This window comes from Rhinolophus sinicus, chromosome 17, assembly GCF_057876585.1.
Source record: "Rhinolophus sinicus isolate RSI-liver-muscle chromosome 17, RSI-T2T, whole genome shotgun sequence".
Lineage (NCBI taxonomy): Eukaryota > Metazoa > Chordata > Mammalia > Chiroptera > Rhinolophidae > Rhinolophus > Rhinolophus sinicus.
Window position 1 is genome coordinate 162,755,069 of NC_142517.1, and position 19,873 is coordinate 162,774,941.

General features: G+C 36.3%; 2 protein-coding genes across 3 annotated transcripts in view; one reads left to right on the forward strand and one right to left on the reverse strand.

The window, feature by feature from the left end:
• SCRN3 (secernin 3) overlaps positions 1-4,907 on the forward strand; it is a 45,182-nt gene extending 40,275 nt beyond the window's left edge. Inside the window, exon 8 of the mRNA XM_074338219.2 lies at positions 4,809-4,907. Coding sequence (XP_074194320.2) covers positions 4,809-4,892 — 84 coding nt within the window. The 3' untranslated portion in view covers positions 4,893-4,907. The remainder of the gene's footprint in view (positions 1-4,808) is intronic.
• GPR155 (G protein-coupled receptor 155) overlaps positions 1-19,873 on the reverse strand; it is a 38,833-nt gene that overhangs the window by 13,429 nt on the left and 5,531 nt on the right. For both annotated transcript variants that reach the window (XM_019727467.3, XM_019727469.3), the window contains exons 4-11: positions 12,813-13,212; positions 10,949-11,114; positions 9,512-9,667; positions 8,124-8,207; positions 7,402-7,519; positions 4,123-4,207; positions 3,378-3,468; positions 2,134-2,344 (exon numbers count right to left, since the gene is read on the reverse strand). In XM_019727467.3, the coding sequence (XP_019583026.3) occupies positions 2,134-2,344; positions 3,378-3,468; positions 4,123-4,207; positions 7,402-7,519; positions 8,124-8,207; positions 9,512-9,667; positions 10,949-11,114; positions 12,813-13,212 (1,311 nt within the window). The remainder of the gene's footprint in view (positions 1-2,133; positions 2,345-3,377; positions 3,469-4,122; positions 4,208-7,401; positions 7,520-8,123; positions 8,208-9,511; positions 9,668-10,948; positions 11,115-12,812; positions 13,213-19,873) is intronic.

Genomic DNA, 19,873 nt, shown 5'->3' on the forward strand with positions numbered 1-19,873 from the left:
CACAGTAAAAACTATTATATCCTGTTTTCTTTTCAAATATATACTGCTGAAAATCTCTTACTGATTTATAGGTAGATTGGTTTACACAAGTTACACTGAGACATCTGCTACAGAACTGTAATTTTTTCCTTTATATAGTCAGTGTCCTTTAAAACATTTCACACATACATAGGTATGGCATTCCTTGATGTAGCTCATAACAGAATAATAACTTCAGTGATAGACTGTGTTAAAATTTAGTATGCTAGAAAAAAGAATAATTCCTAGGCTGAATCTTTCATTGATGATGTGCTTTAGTTCTTCAGTACTGTTCTTAAAAACAAAACAAAAGATTTCAAAAGAATGAACAGTACAATCTATAATAAGCTATTACAAATGTCTTCCAAAATTTACAATAATGATGCTATCTTAAGGTTAAAATTGAGCCACAGAATAATAAAAAATCCAGAGATCATCTGGCCCAGCGCTCTGATCCAGAAACCCGAAAGCTTAAATCAGCTAAGATAAAATTATTAAGAAAACAGATATAAAGCCAGTCCACTCAAATGACATACGATAGGGAAACACAAACACACACACACAGATTATGGTCACTGTGAAAAGTGCTATGGCAGTTTTTTCATTTAAACATATAAGAAGAATATATAAGTAGCTCACTAGCCTTTTCTTTTATTAACCAGATGTTTGATCTCATATTAAAATGGATTAATTTCCCTTTCAGTTATAATTCCACACTATAACACATGAAAACTATGGGTCTCTGACAAATGTGTAGCAAGGGGCAGAGCAGAGTGAACTACTTTGTATTACTGACTTTGGGGAGGCCAGGCTGGACAGCCCATGTGTAATGTGTCGATACAACTAGCAGCAGGGCAGAAGAGAGCAGGATTTAGGGAAGGAAAAGAACCCGACAAGTTTAAAACCTGTTCCCTAGGAACACAGGTGAATAGGCAAATAAACAAGTACTCTGCCATGGCAGCTTCCAGGGCAGCTTCAGAAAATCATGGCATATTCCATCCATCCATCCAGGCAGCTGGCCAGCCATTTAACCAATGTTACTAAACGTGTACGATGAATCTGATACCATGCTAGGTGCTGAGGCCATAATGATAGGCAAGTAAGTCACAGCTCTTACAGTCTAGTGGGTTATACAGATGATTTAAAAAGCAATTATAAAAGTGAGATAACAAGAGGGAAATATAAACAATGCAGAAGGTTTCCTGAGGAGGTGAGAGATAGCTGTCTTTGGCTCTCCATTTATTTACAGTAAAGGTGTAAGCTAGTTTTCCTGCTGGAGACGACACAGCATTTAAAGAAAATGTATGGTACAGGTAAAGACACAGCATTTAAAGAACATGTAAAGACAGGTACAGAGGTAGCAGCAAAAGTCTCTGGGCTTAGGACACTTAGTTTAGGGCTCCCCACAGATAGTTCTCAGGCCTTTCGTAGCCTATTTTGAAACACTCATGGGAGAGGAAGACACAGTAGGCTAGCCCTGACTGAAAACAAATAGTAGATAGATTTATAGGATAAATGCAAGAATTCACAAAGAAAGTGAGGAAGGAGAGGATGCTGGTTATGATTAGGAAAGTACTGTTGACTTAGGGAGAGTGGCTTTAAAAATGTTAGTGGAAACACAAATGTAATTTTTCAACCCTTTATAAATGTACAAACTATTCTTAGCTCTTGGGCCATACAAAAACAGGTGGGGGACCAGATTCGGCCCATGCACTTTACATTGCCAACTCCTGACTTACACCATTAACCTTGCTTTAATCAGGCCGCCTTTTTCATTTTATTGATGGTGCTTGCCTGGTATAATGCTGTTACATTAACAATTGTAGGTGCTTAGGTTCCTAGAAAGGGCCTTCCTTCAGTTGTTACTGTCTTCTAAAACTCTCAGGTCCGGAGAAGTTTTAGGATTTACCAAAAGATTACCCTAACAAAAGACTTACAAACAAGAATCTAATGAATGAACTTGCAAGCTCTTTCTATTATCGCCTATCCTTCAAGTTCCTCACTTGACAAATACCTGTGATATTCAAAATAGCTCAAAGAAATTGCCTTAAAGAAAACATTTAGGACACACGCTACACAGGCACGTAAGAGTTTCTTTATGTTTATGGATCATACTTGTCTCTGGGATGGCACTTGTAAAAGGTTCGGGTTCATTTATCGGCACTGGGCTCTCCTCAAAAGCCGTGCTGCCAGTCTCTGCGGCGGCGTGGTGCTGAGACTGCTGGAAACCTTCATATTGTCCTGCCTGGGTGGTGTGGTTCATGCACATGAGTGATACCCCGGCTATGACAATGCTGCAGAACAGGGTGACTGAGGTGACGATCATCTGCCAACAGTTCAAAAGGACATTAGGCCATTGTTATAATCCCATCTTGATAATCTTGGTAGAATAGTTTAAGGGCACATGTTTGGTGGAAAATGCAATATCTCCATAGCTATGAATGCTCTGGAACAGTGGTTCTTAAAAAAGAGGAAGAATATGGAAGGGATGTACGTTGCTTGTAGAAATATCAGCGTTTGCTTGTCATCATATAAGATGTCTAGAGCTGCTTTCACTATACATCAATGCCATGGGTTTCCTTTACAAGCAATCTAAATGACTGCTTACAGATTTTCTTTACCTCAAAGTTTTTGCTTGCTTTAATACATAGTTCAAGTGTACTTCAACTAGAGACTCTCTTATGGTAATAATATCAAAGATAAATAATTATAGCTAATATTTATTGAGTATTAACTATATGCCAGCTCTAATCTAATTCTTTTCTATATATAATCTTATTTATTCTCACAACAACCCAATAAAATTCAAAATTACAAAACAGAAAAAAATAAAGGGTAAGAAATGGAAATCACTTGAGGAGGCTTTAAAAAAAGACACATCCTTGGGCCCTACTGCCTAGAGAATTTCTGAGTCAGCAGGTCCCACAAGTCTCCTTCTTTATAGGCTTTCAAGCACACTTTTCCCCCCAGATACTTTTTGTTCTATATAAAAAAAAAACCCTATAAATTTATTATAGGATTGCAAGTAAAGAACTTGGCTTTTATATTATTGCTAATTTATTAAATGGTTTTAAATTAATCACTATTTTCTCGAGTAGAAGAAACATAAATTCATAAATGTGGTTAAGAAGACTTAGTAAGTGTCAAACATTTGAAGGTCCTCAGATAAAAACATAAACATGTAAAATCTTTACCACATTTTGAAGTGTGACTTAACAAAGTTATATAGGATCACCAGTGTGATATGTAGTAAGTTGGAATAGATTTTCAAAATTAATTTTAATGGAAGTATAGTAAAACACATTAACAAGCTAAACAGAGACCAAGAATAGAACTGTCAATAAGCTCTTCTCTCTCACCTGCTCTTTTCCATAAAAGAAGGCTGAGTCAATGCTATCTCCATTATGTTTTCCAGTTATCAAAAGAACACCCACAAGGAGAGCAGGAATTCTGCAATAACAAGCGTTTAGAGAGAAAGAGGATGAACAGTAGTTACTGCTGACAGGAAAAAATTCTGAGATATTCTAAATTGAATTACAGTGGCTGAAGAATGAGAGAGACAGAACTGTTAGTCTAGTAATGGCGGTGGGCCACCTAACAAAAGACTGCTCACATTTCTGTTAATCTATTGGAATTTTGGATTGATGTCCAGGTGCCTATTTCCGCAGATTGTTTTTTAGCCAGGCACCATGGAACTCCAGGCGCTTCCTGCTACTTTCCAGACTGCTGCCCATAGCCAGTCCACAGGCGCAGACATTTCTTTTCGCAGACTCTGACCATCCCAGAGCTGGCCCTGCTTCATTTTCTCCCACCCCTTTGCCTATAGCTAATGTAAATTCTTTAGACGGCTTACATCTTTCTTTCCCCTTCCCCTTACTTGATGTATAAAAAATTTGCAAACTCCGAGACAATGGACATGTTCTCTTTCCTACCTAGCCATGCTGCTGGTGGTTTAGCCTCCATGCCCCAAGACTGGTCTTTTTTGCTAGCAATGGCCTAATACACTCTTTGTTTTAAAAAGACTTCCAGCTGTGGAAGTTATATTTTTTTGTTTAACATTGCACATATGGAAACATGTAAGAAAACAGAAAACTACCAACTTACCCCCAGCCACATATTATGATGATTCCAACAGGAATTTGTACCCTCTCTCTCTTTTTCAAAAGAAACAAAGAAACTGCTAGAAGGCCTTCGAACAAGAAACAGAGATTGAAAGATACATAATTACTCTTGATGTTGATCAGACCATGGAACTTTATTTAGCCAAGCTTATTTCAGTAGCAGCCTGTAGTTTTTGCCCTAGAATTTACTCCTTTTAAGTAAAAGCTGTCCCCAGTATTTTGAAGCAAGTTTTCTTAATTCAAAATCATTTGTGTTTTCCCTTCTATAATGTCTTTACTCAAATCTTCTTGTTTTATACATGAGGATTTTTTCAAAAGCCCCAAATCATCTTATTCTTTTGACTGATGTGTTTGGAATCTAATTTTTTTAAGCGGCTACAGAACAATTCTAAGCATAAAAAACCCCACTCTGCTTGTGCTAAGAAAGTACAGGTAATTCTTACACAGGTTTTCTTTTTGGAAAATGCCCCAAATCTAAACGATGGACCTTAATACAAATATAATATGCACTTAATAAAAAAGTTTTAAAGTTCTTAAGCTTTCCATATCACTTATGCCTAATTATTTGTACAAGTAACATCGTATTTAATAAATCTACATGGTCATAGAATCTTAGAACTTTAGGGTCCGAAGAGACCACTGTTTTAAAAGAACAGCTTCATTTTACAGATACGGAAACAAGGGTTTGCCCAAGCCCCACAGCCAGCAGAGGGCAGAGCAAGACTAGAAACCCAGACATCTGCTCCCTGGTAAGTCCAACTCCATTAGTGTTTCTAAAACTCAGATCTGGAGAGTTCCTAAGACATATTCTTCAGGATCTGGAAATTTCTATGATAAATTTTAAGTCTTTTTGGTATATTTTCAATTATAATCACCTAGATGTCCTTCTTATAACCAAAGTACAGTCTCATGATTTCAGGGCTTACATTTGGTTTTATATTCAGTTTGAGCCAAGTGAAGGCCAAATGATATCACAACACACGGTCCAAATGAATGTTCTTTGGTAGTTTGAAGAGAGAAAAGCAGTGAGAAAACAGGTCAGAAACCCACACATGGAAATAAAGGCCGGCCAAACTGAAAAAAAAAAAAACCTAACCAGAGAAATGGGTTCCATTTTACATTTCAAGCTGTGATTCAGATTAGCAAAACAAGATCCTTTGTCGTGTCAATTAATATTGCTAATTAGAATTACTGAGTTTATAGTTTTGTTTGAATCTCATCTGTGAATTTGCTTTGGTTTCAAAGTTGTATATTAGCCATATATAAGATTTAAGATCGTACAGATTAAGTGACACTGTGCTAGAAATAGTATAAATCAACACTAAGGTCCTTGAGAATCGGTTTTCTTTACAGGGACCCACATATTACTCAAGTTGAAGAGGTACTATAATTCTACCACTCTTCTCTAAACACATTTGTACACTCTACAGTTCCAGGTTTTCAAAGTGACAAGGAAACAAGTAATCAATCACCACAGTGTGCCAACTGTGTTAACGGTCGCAAGGGCACTCTTTAAATTTCTAATGTTCATTATTTCTTCCTTGTGAATAGACTGACATGGGAACATGCCCAGTCCAGCCCTGGATCTCTCACTAATTAAGGTATGAGAGCTCCTGCCTGAATCAGTTACAATCTTTGGGCCTTATGTCCCTCATTTGCAAAATGAAGAATTTAAACCAGACCAGTGTTTCCAAAAGGGTAGAGACAACAGGCGACACAAGGTTGAAAAAGTTTTGACTAGTTATGTATTTATTTTAACATGTGCTTGAAAAACTTTTAACTAGCTCATGAAACCTGGGATTTTACTGATAAAGGCTCAACTTATTAAAATAAAAAAAGTGAGTCAATTTTAAGGGGAAAAAAGGACAAATGGTATGCAGCTATGACAAAAGTCATGAGAACGGTATGCAAACGAGTGATGTTGAAAATGGCTGAATGAAATGATTTAAAATGGCACGTTAGGCCTAAAATTCTGTTAGAATCATCCCAAGGTGAAAGGGCACTTCATCAGGTGAAGACATTCAGAAGTGCTGTTGGATGGATCTTGGCATGCCTACCCTGAGGAGTTCAGGGAGCCTTTCTGATGCATTGGTCTATTTGTTGCTCCCTTATTCTCATTATAAATTTAGCCTTAATAACCCTAAGTATTAGAGATCAAGTTGGTTCATCTGTATTTGGAAGTAAAGTCTTTAGGCTGTTTTAAGTTGACATCTCATGAAAACTTATGCTATGCAAGGGGTACTTGCCTTTAAAAAGCACAAACCCTTCTCTATGCACTGAAGTTTTCATTCAGTAATTCCTCACCACACTGTTGTTTTAACTTCAAAAGGCTGTTGACTTAGATGGGTCCTTCTTTTGATCCTGAGGCATGAAATCAAAGTCCTGGCCCTCACTGTCACTTCCTGACACCTGCCTCCTAACAGGCTGGATGTCACCAGCCCTGCCCTTCTACAATTTCCTTTTATGTGCTATTTTACAGGTTCACATTTGTGGTATGTATGAGTACAAAACAGCCAGATTAGAATGTTTCACAAACATGCCAGAATGTATGCATCCAAACAAATACTATACTTCAAAATACCAATGTGCTAAACCACTTTCAGTACCTTTTTTGGAGTTAGTTGAAATGGGAAACAGTCTTTCTTACTGGGTACTCTTCTATGTCCATACCCTTTTCCCCCTTACTTTTCTTATTCTTATATTACCGCTATTCCCTCTATTTAATAATATAGTTCTGTTTGTTGAGTGCCTACCATGTACCAGGCATAAACAACCATGTTTCATTTAATTCTCGAAATAACTCTGTAAAGTGGGATAACCCAGTCCCCTGTCTTACAGATAAGGAAATGGAGACAGTAAAAGTTAAGTCATTTGCTTACGGCAGAACGAGAATTTTTCATTCAGTTCAGTTGGACTCTAATAGTGAGCTCTGGACACACCTTACACACCTCAGACCTCTCTGCCCATTCCCTACTTTCTCTACCTGCCTCCAGTGCCTGCTCTCTTGGTGTTTCCAAAGGAGAGCTGGGCTGACTGTGGCCTAGAGCCAAAGATGCTGAGGAAAAGGACCACGTGACAGGAAACTGCCTGAACCCAGGCAGAAAATAGAGTACATCAGGAAACAGAACTCAGCTTTGCAGACTGCCTATGTTAGCGGGTGGAACTGCCTGAAAGAATGCCTTAATCCTGTACTAGGAGACTTCAAATAGGAGTGCTTCTAGTAGGGGGACAGACCTAAATTTCCATTCATGATCCAACTTACCTGTCCATAGGTAGGTGCTATAGAGGGAGCTGTACAATAGAACAAACACCAGAATCTGTCCAACAAAATTTTTTTCTTTAACAAAATTCCATATCATCATTCCAGCACACACAATAGACTAAAGAAAAAATTATGAAAAAAACAAAGTCAGTCATATTCATATGAGTCACACTCATGTTTTATTCACAGCAAATATATTATTATTTATTTTAAATTATTGCTGAATAATTATCAACTATTGCATACTAGTTACACAAAAGCTTCAAGTTTTATGGTAAAAAGAAACCCTGTTATACCATGTTTAACAATTTACATATTCAATTGACACAGATGACAACATTCTAAATACTAACCTTATATTTAATAATGGTTTACACAGAAAATGCTAACCTTCTTTCCATTATAATTTTAAGATATGCAAAGATTTAACTAGAAAAATAAGATTGTGAGAGTTTAATTTTTAAGGATTCAATTATTTCTATTAAAAAATGCAAAATTATCATCAAGTGCCATTATTAGCCTCAACTTTATATAATTCAAGAACTACTGCAATATTTAATAATTTAGGGATAAATTAATTGTAATCAACTTGTAATTGATTGCATTCGGTAAAAAATACTTTTGACTTTATAACTGGAAAAACACAGAGAAGTAATTTTTTCCTCTACAGTAGTTTAATCAATGAGAAAAGCATCATTCTAAATATTTGTTGGTTTACTAACCTGAGCGATGAGTAAATTAGTTGTAAGCATATGAGGAAGCTGTTTATATTTCTTACTCAAAAGAAGAATAGCGAGAGACCAGATCTTAAAGACAAAGAGTTCAAAAGTTATTTAGTTTCTTAGTCTTCATATTTACTTATTAAATAGTTCATTGATTAGCCTCTGTAAAAAATCCTCTTTATCTTGGTTCAGAAATTCCAATATTTACTTTAACCTGTTTAGTTCCCAAACGGGTATTAAGGTAAATGACTATATCCAAATTAAAATAAAAAGCACAGAGAGATCCTATTGTAAACTGTCCAAAAGTGACAGTCTTTAAGAACTAATGCCTTGACGAGGACCATGTTCTAACTTTCCCTACCTCTGGTGGCTGGGGTGTGACACAGGTTCATAGCCAACTATTCAGGAAAAGAGTTTAGATGGGAGATGCAGTTACAGTTCACTATTTTAAGTTCTCCTTTTCAATTCTACCATATTGGCTCAGGGGGTAGTAAATAAATATTGGAAATTCCAGGCTGTCTTACTTCAAACAATACACATTGTCTCCCTTAAGATTATCTTGCATTTCTTTTATTTAAAAGGATTGGGTTTCTATTCTACCTAGACAGTGGCCAGCTAAGTTTGCTGGTTCATTTCCTTTTTTCGTCTCCCTTCACTGTCAATTAAAATTTATATTGTCTCTCTTCCCAAACTGCCTTCTTATCAGCGGGCATTGATTTTAATATGCAACAGAAGTGAAATTTCCTAAAAATTACATTAATCATGCCTTTATTTGTTGCATATATATATGCCTCCCCACCTCCTTTCCTTTAATAGTGAAAGTTGTCTTACTCTTTTCCAGCCAGACTACTTGAATTTACTAGGCAACATGATCTATAAGATACTCTAGTTGTCCAAGAAGTAGATATATCAAGAAGTTTCATTAAAATGCAATGGGTGGTTGGATATGGTCCCAAGGATCCCCCAACCCCATGATTCACTGTATAACAGCTAGTATTTGTACAGTGATTCACCATGTGCAGAATGTTTTTCACACATATTATCTCATATAATCCTTAAAACAACCCCTGGAAATAGGTAAATTATCTCTATTTTATAGTGAGAAAACTGAAGCTTAGAGAAGTTAAGGTAACGCCACAGAGATATACAGCTAGTTTGTGATAGGGCCAGCAGTCAAATCTAGGTCTGACTAAATCTCATGCCTTGTCTGCTACCCAACTCTGACTCAGTTGGAAAGACAAAACTCAGAAGGCTGATGTTATATTTTATAGGCAGACTTTAGCATTCTCTATTGCCTAAGAAATTAGATTTTTAAATCCCTAAACTTCTGTTACCAATGAAAACTCACTCTGTGGTTTTCATTCAGTTTTACACTGAAACATACTTACCAAGGAGACCAGGCTGATAATACTTATATCAAAGCTAACATTCTGGATGGCATATGCCAATGGCTTAGGGTCCATTGAGGGAAAGGTCAGTAACCAGGCAGAAACATACATGATGGGTGCAGACACGAACGTGCTTATTACCATCCCTGAGGTTATCTACAAAAATGAAATCAAATTGAGGAAAGGGTCAGAGTCACACTTAAACAATTACCTTAAACTTTAAATAGCCACAGCATATTAAGGCATTCTAAAATAAAAGCAAAAGTCAGTAAAAAGACTTCACAGAATCCAGCATGTTATCTAATAACATATTCCCCCTTTCTGAGAGTTCTTAAAAGAAAACACGGTTGGGTGGCCAGATGACTCAGTTGGTTAGAGGGCGAGCTCTCAACAACAGGGTTGCCGGTTCAATTCCCACATGGGCCAGTGACCTGCACCGTCCACAACTAGATTGAAGACAATGAGCTGCCACTGAGCTTTCGGAGGGGCAGCCGGTTAGCTCAGTTGGTTAGAGCGTGAACAAGGTTGCCGGTTCAATTCCCACATGGGATGGTAGGCTGCGCCCCCTGCAACTAAAGATTGAAAATGGCAACTGGATGTGGAGCTGAGCTGTGCCCTGCAGAAACACACGGTTCCCCAATATTCCCCAATTAAAAAAAAATTTCAAGTAGCATTAAAGAAAAACATAAGATCAGTTAAAAAAAAAAAAGGAAACAGTTATATTCCCTTGGCTCCTTTCCCAATCTATACTCGATTTATATTTGCACATAACACATAGTAAACGTCCCACTGCTTATGGTTATCTTCCAGGTTCTTGGAAGTAAACCATATTAATGATCTGATTAAATTGATGACCAGTTTCCTTTGATACTATTTCATAAAATATAGGGCAATAAGAGCAATTCAAAAAGAGAAGAATTATTACGCAAACATTTTACAGATTAAAAAAAGGCACTGACCTTTGTTAAACAATTTAGTTCCTTCATGTTATATTTCAAAGACATTTATTGTAATGCTGTACATAACATCTACAATATGCTTAGACACTGGTAACAATTTGGTGTTGATTTTAGCTATTTACTGCAGTTGATTATGTGGTTTTTTTGCATCTGGTGGTTAAGTTATCAATAAATGAAGTAGGTTATTTTCCCTCAAAATTTAAAAGTTACCCTTCTGTAAATAACTTTTAGGCTTAAGTATAAGTACAGCAATAAAACACTCACACTGAAAAAGAACAATGAAAAAAGTCATGACTGAATAAAGACCCCAGATTAAATAATTCTACTGTTATGTGATGTTACATGATACCTCCTTATACACAATGAAATAGCTTATAGATATCAAATTCTCATAGAAGAATGCTGATTTCTGTGTTTTGGAAATTCATTTGCTACTAACCACACAGATGATCAAACTTAGAAAGTAGTATATACATACAATCTCTACTTCCATGTTGAACTGTGTTGCAAAGATAGCCACTCCTGGTGCTACAGGAAAGACACCATACAAAAATGCATAATTCGACAAACTTGTGTGGTTCACTATACTGCCGCCCTTGTCCAAGAGTTCCACCGTTTCTCTGCACAGAAGTGGCAGCACCAGGCTGGAGAAACAGGAAATGCATCATAACTTGAATATTAAAGCATGCTGGTCCCCAAGGAGTAAATTACTCTAGTGAACTTGGCATTACGTTATTCTTCTTCTTCCTGCCCAGAACGTGTATCTATTGGCATGAATACATTCCTTATATGCCCACTTGTGGACCCTTTGTTGAAAGAATCAAGAATTCAACTTGGAGCCATTTATAGTATAACGTTATTCTAGAAACACTTCAAACATCAGGGATTAGGAGGGAAAAAATTCAGATTTTTTGATTCTACAAATAACTATCTTGAAAAAGTTGTCATAATAGTTGCTGTTTCTTGCTTCCTCTATTAGTTCATTGAAACGTTAAAAAAATATTGACAATCTGAGTAAACTTTTTTCAAGAAAATTACTAAACTCAATTCTGGAAAGAAAAAAAAAAAAAAAGCTGGTCTTTATTATAACCAGAGGTTTAAATGGTTCAGGTAATGATAACATTGCTGTTCAATTAGATTCTCAAAACCAGTAGAAAAATAGGTATTTTAAAATTAGCTTTTCATCTTGTAAAGACAAAAAAATTTAGCAAAGGGAACTGAAACAACTAAAACAGGGCAGAATATTAGTGAAATCCAGACCCTGTGAAGAGTCAATTATTAAACAAGAAAGAACATATCACCAGTAGCTGAGCTACTGGAGCTTTCCTTTAAAAAGAACAAGACTAAGGTTGATGACATTGTCACAGCAGCACACAGAGAGATGCTCTAGGATGGAGTAAAGAACTACTCCAAAAAAAAAAAAAAAGATGAAAATATTGAATAGGGATCAAAGACACAGAAAAAATGATTTAAAAAATGAGAATATTTAGATTCTACTTCTAAGTTGAAGTTGATAATACTATTGTTGCTAGACCCCTATTTATTACTGTGGCAATATTAATTAATACTTTACTTCTGAGGATCATAATACCATGTTAAATAATATTCAGAACTTATATTTTTACTATTTTGAAAATATAGATACTATTTCATATTGCACTGGTCTCATGAATTGAATTGTCTATACAAGAGCTGAATTCCATAGTTAAATATACCCCAAGTACCTTGGGATAATCTTGCACTAAAATCGATATCATTTGCACCATGAAATATAACTCCATGGCTAATGAACTAAGTAAGGTGAAGAACTATTAACTAAGGAGCTGATAAGAACTTTTTATTTGTCAGGCTAGGATCAGATGTTTGATAGCAATCATGCATATTGACTTACTTCTATTTAGAAATTCAGCCACCCTCAGAATTACAGAATATTTCCCCCAAATTCATGATAAAAAATAATTTATATTCAAAATTATTGTTTTATCATGATTAAGATGCTTTTGACTTTAAGATTTTAATAGATTTAGAAAACTCAGAAATCCTGCAAAATTCCTTAAAAATACGATCAAACTGGTACCGTAGGAGATATTAAGTAAAATTATATAAAAGCTGAAGGGAAACCAATAGTCTTTATCCTCTGACAGAAAAATGGATTACCTACACGGAATAAGGAAATGACTTTCCACATCATATTTTCCTTTAAATCACAACTATTCAATTCAGAGGGATTATTACTATTAGACTATTGAAAGGAGAAAATAGTTGCAGACACATCCTAATAAACTGGCTAAATTCAAGGCTTTCACAAAGTACAATCCCCAAGTTAAATAAGTGCAACTTACAGTTTAGCTGTGATGAGAAGTATTAGTACAACAAATGCCGACTTCTTCAGTTTCTTTATTTTTCCTACCATTGTAAGACCAAGATAAAATAGAGCTGATCCAGAAAAAGAATTTGCAAGTCCATCAAGAAAATTTTCCATATATTCGGGCACCTTTTTATCAAGAATAAAATTGAAGGCAATGCCAACGAAGACCATAAATACTATTGGGTTCTGTAATACACGCAGAAGTCCAAGCCCCACAATTTTCACTTTGTTTTGAGAAGCATTTTGGGTGTCTTTCCATTTCTGGATTTCACAGAAAATAAACCCTATAGGGTTTAACATCATAAGCGATATTGGTGCCACCAAATAAATGTACTGGAGATATTCTGGGTATGTAGTTTGATATAAAGCTTCAACTGAAAAACAAGAATTAAAATTGATTTAAAAACAATTACCACAGAAACATATTAATAAATTATGTATATAATGTTTTTTGAGCTTAATTATAGCATATTATAAATTAATCTAAATAGTGCAGAATGACCTCACTAGCCTTGTTTTGGAAAAAGTACATTTTTAGTAAGAAAGCTAAAAAGAGAACAAAACCAAACACCCCCCCCAAAAAAAACCACGACACATTATGTTATAAAATGATAAGCAACTTTTACAAATTATTTTTAGTAATACCCACTAATTTTTACTGAATAGCAGCTTAGACTAGTCACAATAAAAGGGCAGAATTGTAGAATTCCTAAAAGAAACAATTCAAAGTAAAATTCTTGTAACACATTAAATGCTTAAGTAGTAATAGCAACAAAGTGGTTGTTGGTTCCTTTGAGAGAGAAGTTTCACTGGAGTGGGGAAGCAGAAGTCAGGGTATGGAGGGCTGAGAAGCAAGTAGGAGACCACGAACTACAAAACAAGCACTGAAGTGATGGAGTCCAAGCTATACAGGAGAAGGAGGAAAGATGGGAGATGGCTGACAGAAAGTAGAGGGGTCAGAGACTGGAGTTCTCTGCGAAGTCTAAGAAGTACACGGTGTTGGAAGTTTAGGAGTTCAGAGTAAGTCAGATAGTGAGCTACTGAATTTAATATTTCCCAGATGACTAGGTCCAGGATGACCTAAGATGACCAGGTTAGTTGGTGGCTGAAATGGAGTACAGAACAACATCACTGGAGATCGGGAGGTCAAGGAACTAAGAGGGCAGAGAATTTGATGGGTAGTTCACATGGATGCTAATGTCGAACAAGATAATGGCAAAAGTTGGGAGCAGAGAAGTTAACAGGAAGCCAGATAGTCAAGTCTTCAATGCAGGAGGAATGACCAGAATGAGGTCAGCAGATGACAGCAATGAGTTTAAGCGTCTAGTCAGGAGCATGAATCTCAAAGAGGTAGCTTTTATAAAACAACAAAGAACAGTGGCCCACGGGAGGTACGAGGTATCTATGAAGATGCCATTCCTATCTACCACTGCTCATGCAGTATGCCTGCGGGAGAACGGGCAACCTCCATTTGAGAGGAATGAAAGGGAATGAATGGCTTCAGGGAGGACCAGTTAAGATGCGGAAGAATTAGGGATGTAAAATTGGATAAGAAATGTTTGGGAGGGGAATACAGTGGTCATGTAAAGCACATTAAACTAACACAAATTCAACTACACCCTCTTAGGAAAACAAAAGTTTTTTTTGTTTTCTTTTTTTTTTGTTTTTCATAAAGCATATTCCCAAATGTAAACTAATTACTTCACTTGCTGTTCAATGACCAACAATGCGAGAGAAAAATTTGGCTCTGTTAGACTTAGGAGAATTGGTACAGTATACAAAAACAAAGTATGTGTGCTATATTTTGTAGGTGATTTAAGGGCTTTTTCAAGGGTTTGAATGTACATGATGACTTTAGAACTTAATCCCTTCTGAGTCGCCTTAGAAGCGATTGGGTTGGATCAGACTTTTAGCAGTTTCTTGGTGGAAGTGAGGGGTGGTGGCCTGGTCGTGGGTTGATCAGGGCAACTTAGAACTTTGAAGTAAGCAACCTGGTCTGTAGGCACATTTTTGGCAATGAGTCCTGAAATTATTCAATCTATTATATGAAAGCTGATTCATAAATGATTTGAGGTTAAGAAAGATGAAAAGAACAAACACAATCACTCACAAGGAAGGAGGCAACCATGTGAAAAAAAATGTACAAGATTAACTTTCTCAATTTACATTAAGATAAAGTGACAGAGGTAGGAAAATATATTTGTTTACTCGGGATACGTAAGTTCAATTAATATCATGCACATGTCCCATTAAAGTTATGTAACTAGATTATATAAGCTGCAGAAGTTCACCTTGTTCTCATTAGCTAAAAACTATTTTTTATGAGAGTCAATTCCCTTTCTTCAGCTAAGCACATACAGAGGTCTATAATAGTTCTGAAATAAAGCAGTGGTTAAACAACACATATTTGATTACATAAAATTTCACAAATTCTTTCCAGTTTCCAAATTAAATATACCAGCTCTATACCCCTCGGTAGTTTTCTTTCATGTTTCATAAGGTTTCATCTTTTAAGTAAAAAAAGCAGCACTTTTGATAACCATCCCTAGGTACCTATACTTGTTCTGAGATATTCTATCTCTAAGAGAAAGGCATCCACACCTGCCCATCACTCTTTTTAAAACAGAGAGTATATTTTGGAAAAGCTTTGTGTTTTCCATCTGAGCATAAGAATTTTCCCAAGTGGCCAAGATAAAATGCATAAGGTAATTTCCTTTGACAACTTACAGCACACAAAGCCCCTCCCCAGAATTTACTTTCCTGGCACACTAGCACTTAATCTCTGTCATATAATAGACTTTAGATTGTTTGAAAGCTCAGTGCAAATATGAGCAACAGTCTTTATTATCTGTGGCTAGCCATTCACCAAGTACTTTCTTCTTTTGCAGGATCTTTTGTATTTTTCTCCTCTTGATTCCTACTACGGCCACTAGCCAAAAATTTCAAAATTGGGTTAATGTGTTTCCAACCAATATCCTTTTGATTTTTCTTGACCACCCCTTTCATCCATTATATTCATTGCTGACAATACAATAGTATCTAAATCTTAACTTTCAAAAATTAAGATTTTCCCACAGCTCTCACCACCCGTAAGAACAGCTATAAAACCTTTCTTTTGACATTCACAGTCCAATCTCCACAACTGGCCCCTTATTTACTCAGCTCATCTCTCTGGGAATACCCATCTATTCCGTAATGCAAAGCCTCAATCAGCCAGTTTAATATCATAGTTACACCAGACAAACATCAGATTCATAACTAGTTCTATATGTTGACCATCACCCCAACTTCTTGAAATCTTTCCTTTCTTATCAAAATCTTGCCTACTGTTTCTCAGGTACCACTTCTTCCACCAAGCCTTCAATCTATATCATGGATCTCCTCATCTCTGGATGGCTCTAGTACCTTGTTTTATACTAGTGCCACTTAAACAAATTCTAAGTTCAAATCCATTTATCACCTCCAGTTCCCAGCAGTGCTGAGCAAATCTGAAAATAGTTGCTGAATGCAATTAACACATCAATGAATATCAAAGGTTTCAGAGTAAAAATGTATTTTATAACACACAGTAATTTAATTGTTATTTGTTAACCTCTTTTCTTTTTATACCCAAATTTTCTCCTTTTTTCATATTCTGAATATTTATAAAGCAGGTTACAACTGGGGTATTTTAAGTCAGTTGAACAGGTATTTAAAGGCAAAAGAAGTGTAGTCTAGTGGGACAGCAAAAAATTGGGAATAAGTAAACACTTGTTAAATTACTAGAAGAAAATGGTTCAACATGGAAATTTCAGCCCATTTCTGCCATTCATTTGCGTAATTACTTAACATTACGTCTTTATAAATTGGTAGTGCTATTCTTTTGTTATCAATCTGAAGATGGTTTTCCAAATCTGAAAAAAAAATATATGAAAAAAGTGACCCATATTAACAAATCAGGGTTCTAGTCAAATATATCAACTATTAAGTTCTAATTAATTAATACTTTTAAATAAGGTTCTTGGGGGGAGGGGAGAATCCCACTATGAGGAATTATTATACATAGCTTTGAAGAACTAAGACAAAATTAGCCACCCACTGTGGCTCCTTTTTTGATCCCGGCAGGTTTTCAATCCCTAGCAACTAATACAAAGACTCAGACAAGATCATTCTATTATTTAACGGGCATATAGTTAAATGTTTCATTTCCTTTTTGTTTACAATTCAAGCACTAGAGCATAATTATGATTAGTCAGGGTACTTATGCTATCAGCATTGTTTGAAGAATAAATTATAGGATTTAACTACGCCCTATTAGTGTCTTTTAATGACAGAGGCAGGGAACTGCTCTGATTTGCTGAAATCAACATTTCACTGTGGTAGATTCTTGGTTTCTTCTCACATTCAGATTTCTTTGAGTATTTATGAAATGAACTATTCTAAAAAACAGTGAGCTTTTTTTTAGTTTGTAATAGGGCACTGTAGTTTCCTGTCACTTGGGTATAGATAAATCATTTTAATGTAGTTTCATAGACTGTTATAATTGTCATAGTATAGAGAAAAAGGAAACATGACGGTCCTTTTTCTTTATTCATTACCTACCTTCTCCTGTATCACCTATAAATTGGACTGATGTTTGGACCAAAGTCTTAAAAAGGACATTTCTTATAAGCTGTGATGTTTATCTGTGAACAAGAAAGTGGAAATTCCTGGGAGAGGCCACATAACAAAGTGAGAGGGTCTTCTCTCTAGAGACACAGTCTCCTCTGTTCATACTGAATGAGGCCAGAAGGCAGATGGGCATGGACTGCAATAAAAAATAACCTCACTGCAGCAGACACATGACCCTGTAGCTCTGTATCACACCTTCTAATCTGCAGATATGTGAAAAAAGTACTTCTGTGTATACGATTAGTTTCTGGTAAAGGTATTGTCTACAATCTAATGTTACAAGAGCTCTTATATGACTTGTGATTTAAAACAAAAAAACACCACACAGATATTACAACTCAAAATCTATAAGCCTAATCATCAGGAAAAACTGGGCTAGCACACTGCTGGGAACATGATTATTTCCAGATTCACCGATATAATGTGGGGCACAAGAAAAGCAGCAACGAACATGGCTGACTACATTTTTTTAGTTGGAGAGTCTGCTTTGATATGAAAATGGACAAACTCATTTAATAGGTCTTTTTCTACTACTACTCATTTTATGGAAGACTTATAGATTAACGTCAATATAATAAAAATGTTGATTCTCTTTGAAAGTAATGTATTACAAGGGTTAATTGGGTCTTCTCAGGAGTAAATGGGCATGTTACATAACTGTGTAGCCTAAGAGAATGCCCTGGATTTAGAACCCGAAGACCTAGGTTTGGGTCTCAGGCACCTGTAAACTGTGTGACCTGGGATAAGGCAATTAAATCTCTATAAGCCTGTCTCCTTATTTGAAAACGAGGACAATAATATCAGCCCTACCTCAAAAGAGATAGATACATAAGAAAGTACACTATAAACTATTACGTTACAAATGTTAGTTCTATTTAGGGCTTACTAATCTATGAGAGCATGAAACTATATACTTAGTTTATGTCCAAATTAAGATACAGCAATATATATTAAATATTTAACACTATGACACTGAGCTACTTCTCAGGTCCTTATAACATAAATACCTTGACAAATTTAAAGTATTAATGGCTTTGAAGAAATGGATAAACACATTAACTCCTTGCCTTTATTTCCAAAGTCTTTATTTAAATGCTTGATTCATCCTTAATTTTAAAATTCAATAACATTAAAGAACACCTACCTAGTTTCTGACTATTTACAGCTCAGTTATTTAAGAGACTAGTTTTTACCACTCTCATAAACCTCCTCCTTTACTCATAGTTATTTAAGTTTTTAGGTGTATCTGTTTCTGGTAAAAGAGATGGAGGAGAAAGATGAAAAGTATAGTCCACTAGAATCCTTTTGGTGCCAGAGGTGAGATAATCTGAGGGGGGATGTCAAAACTACTGGATAAGAAATCTGAAAGTTAATGGTAGATTTCAATTGTCCATTTTATTAAATTTATTTCAGTCTCTTGCTCACAAGATACATCAGAAAGCTTTTACTTACCCCCTACATCAAATTGTACCTCCTCATTCCTATCCCTCTATAATACTTTACTTATTTTTATGGCCCTTGTCATTACCTGATATTATTTTAATTTTATTTTCCCATTAAGCTGTAAATTCAATATGTACAAGAATGTTGTTCAGGGGCCGATGGGTGGCTCAGTTGGTTAGAGCGCAAGCTCTGGGCAATGGGGCTGCCAGTTCGATTCCTGCATGGGCAGCGAGCTGCGCCCTCCACAACTAGATGAAGTCAATGAGCTGCTGCTCAGTTCCCTGGTGGCCAGATAGCTCAGTTGGTTGGAGTGCGGGCTCTCAACCACAAGGTTGCTGGTTCGACTCCTCGACTCCCGCAAGGGATGGTGGGCTGTGCCCCTGCAACTAAGATTGAACATGGCACCTTGAGCTGAGCTGCCTCTGAGCTCCCAGATGGCCCAGTTGGTTGGAGCGCGTCCTCTCAACTACATGGTTGCTGGTTTGACTCCCACAAGGGATGGTGGGCTGCGCCCCCTGCAACTAGCAACAGCAACTGGACCTGGAGCTGAGCTGTGCCCTCCACAACTAAGATTGAAAGGACAACAACTTGACTTGGATGGAGCTGATGAGTCCTGGGATAAACACACTACTGTTCCCCAATAAAAAGTACTGGAAATATACACTGTTCCCCAATAAAGTCCTGTTCCCCTTCCCCAATAAAATCTTAAAAAGAAAAAGAATGTTGTTCATAGATGTAGTTACAGATGTACTCCCAGCAACTAGCATAGTCATGGGCACATAATGGGTCCCTATGAATGAGCGAATGAATGAATGAATGATTAGATCCATAATATTCAGGTCCTCACATTATGATACACGATCAAAGCACAACATAATCTTTAACTTAAAAATAAAAATACTGGGGCAGCTCAGTTGGTTAGAGCATGAGCTCTGAACAACA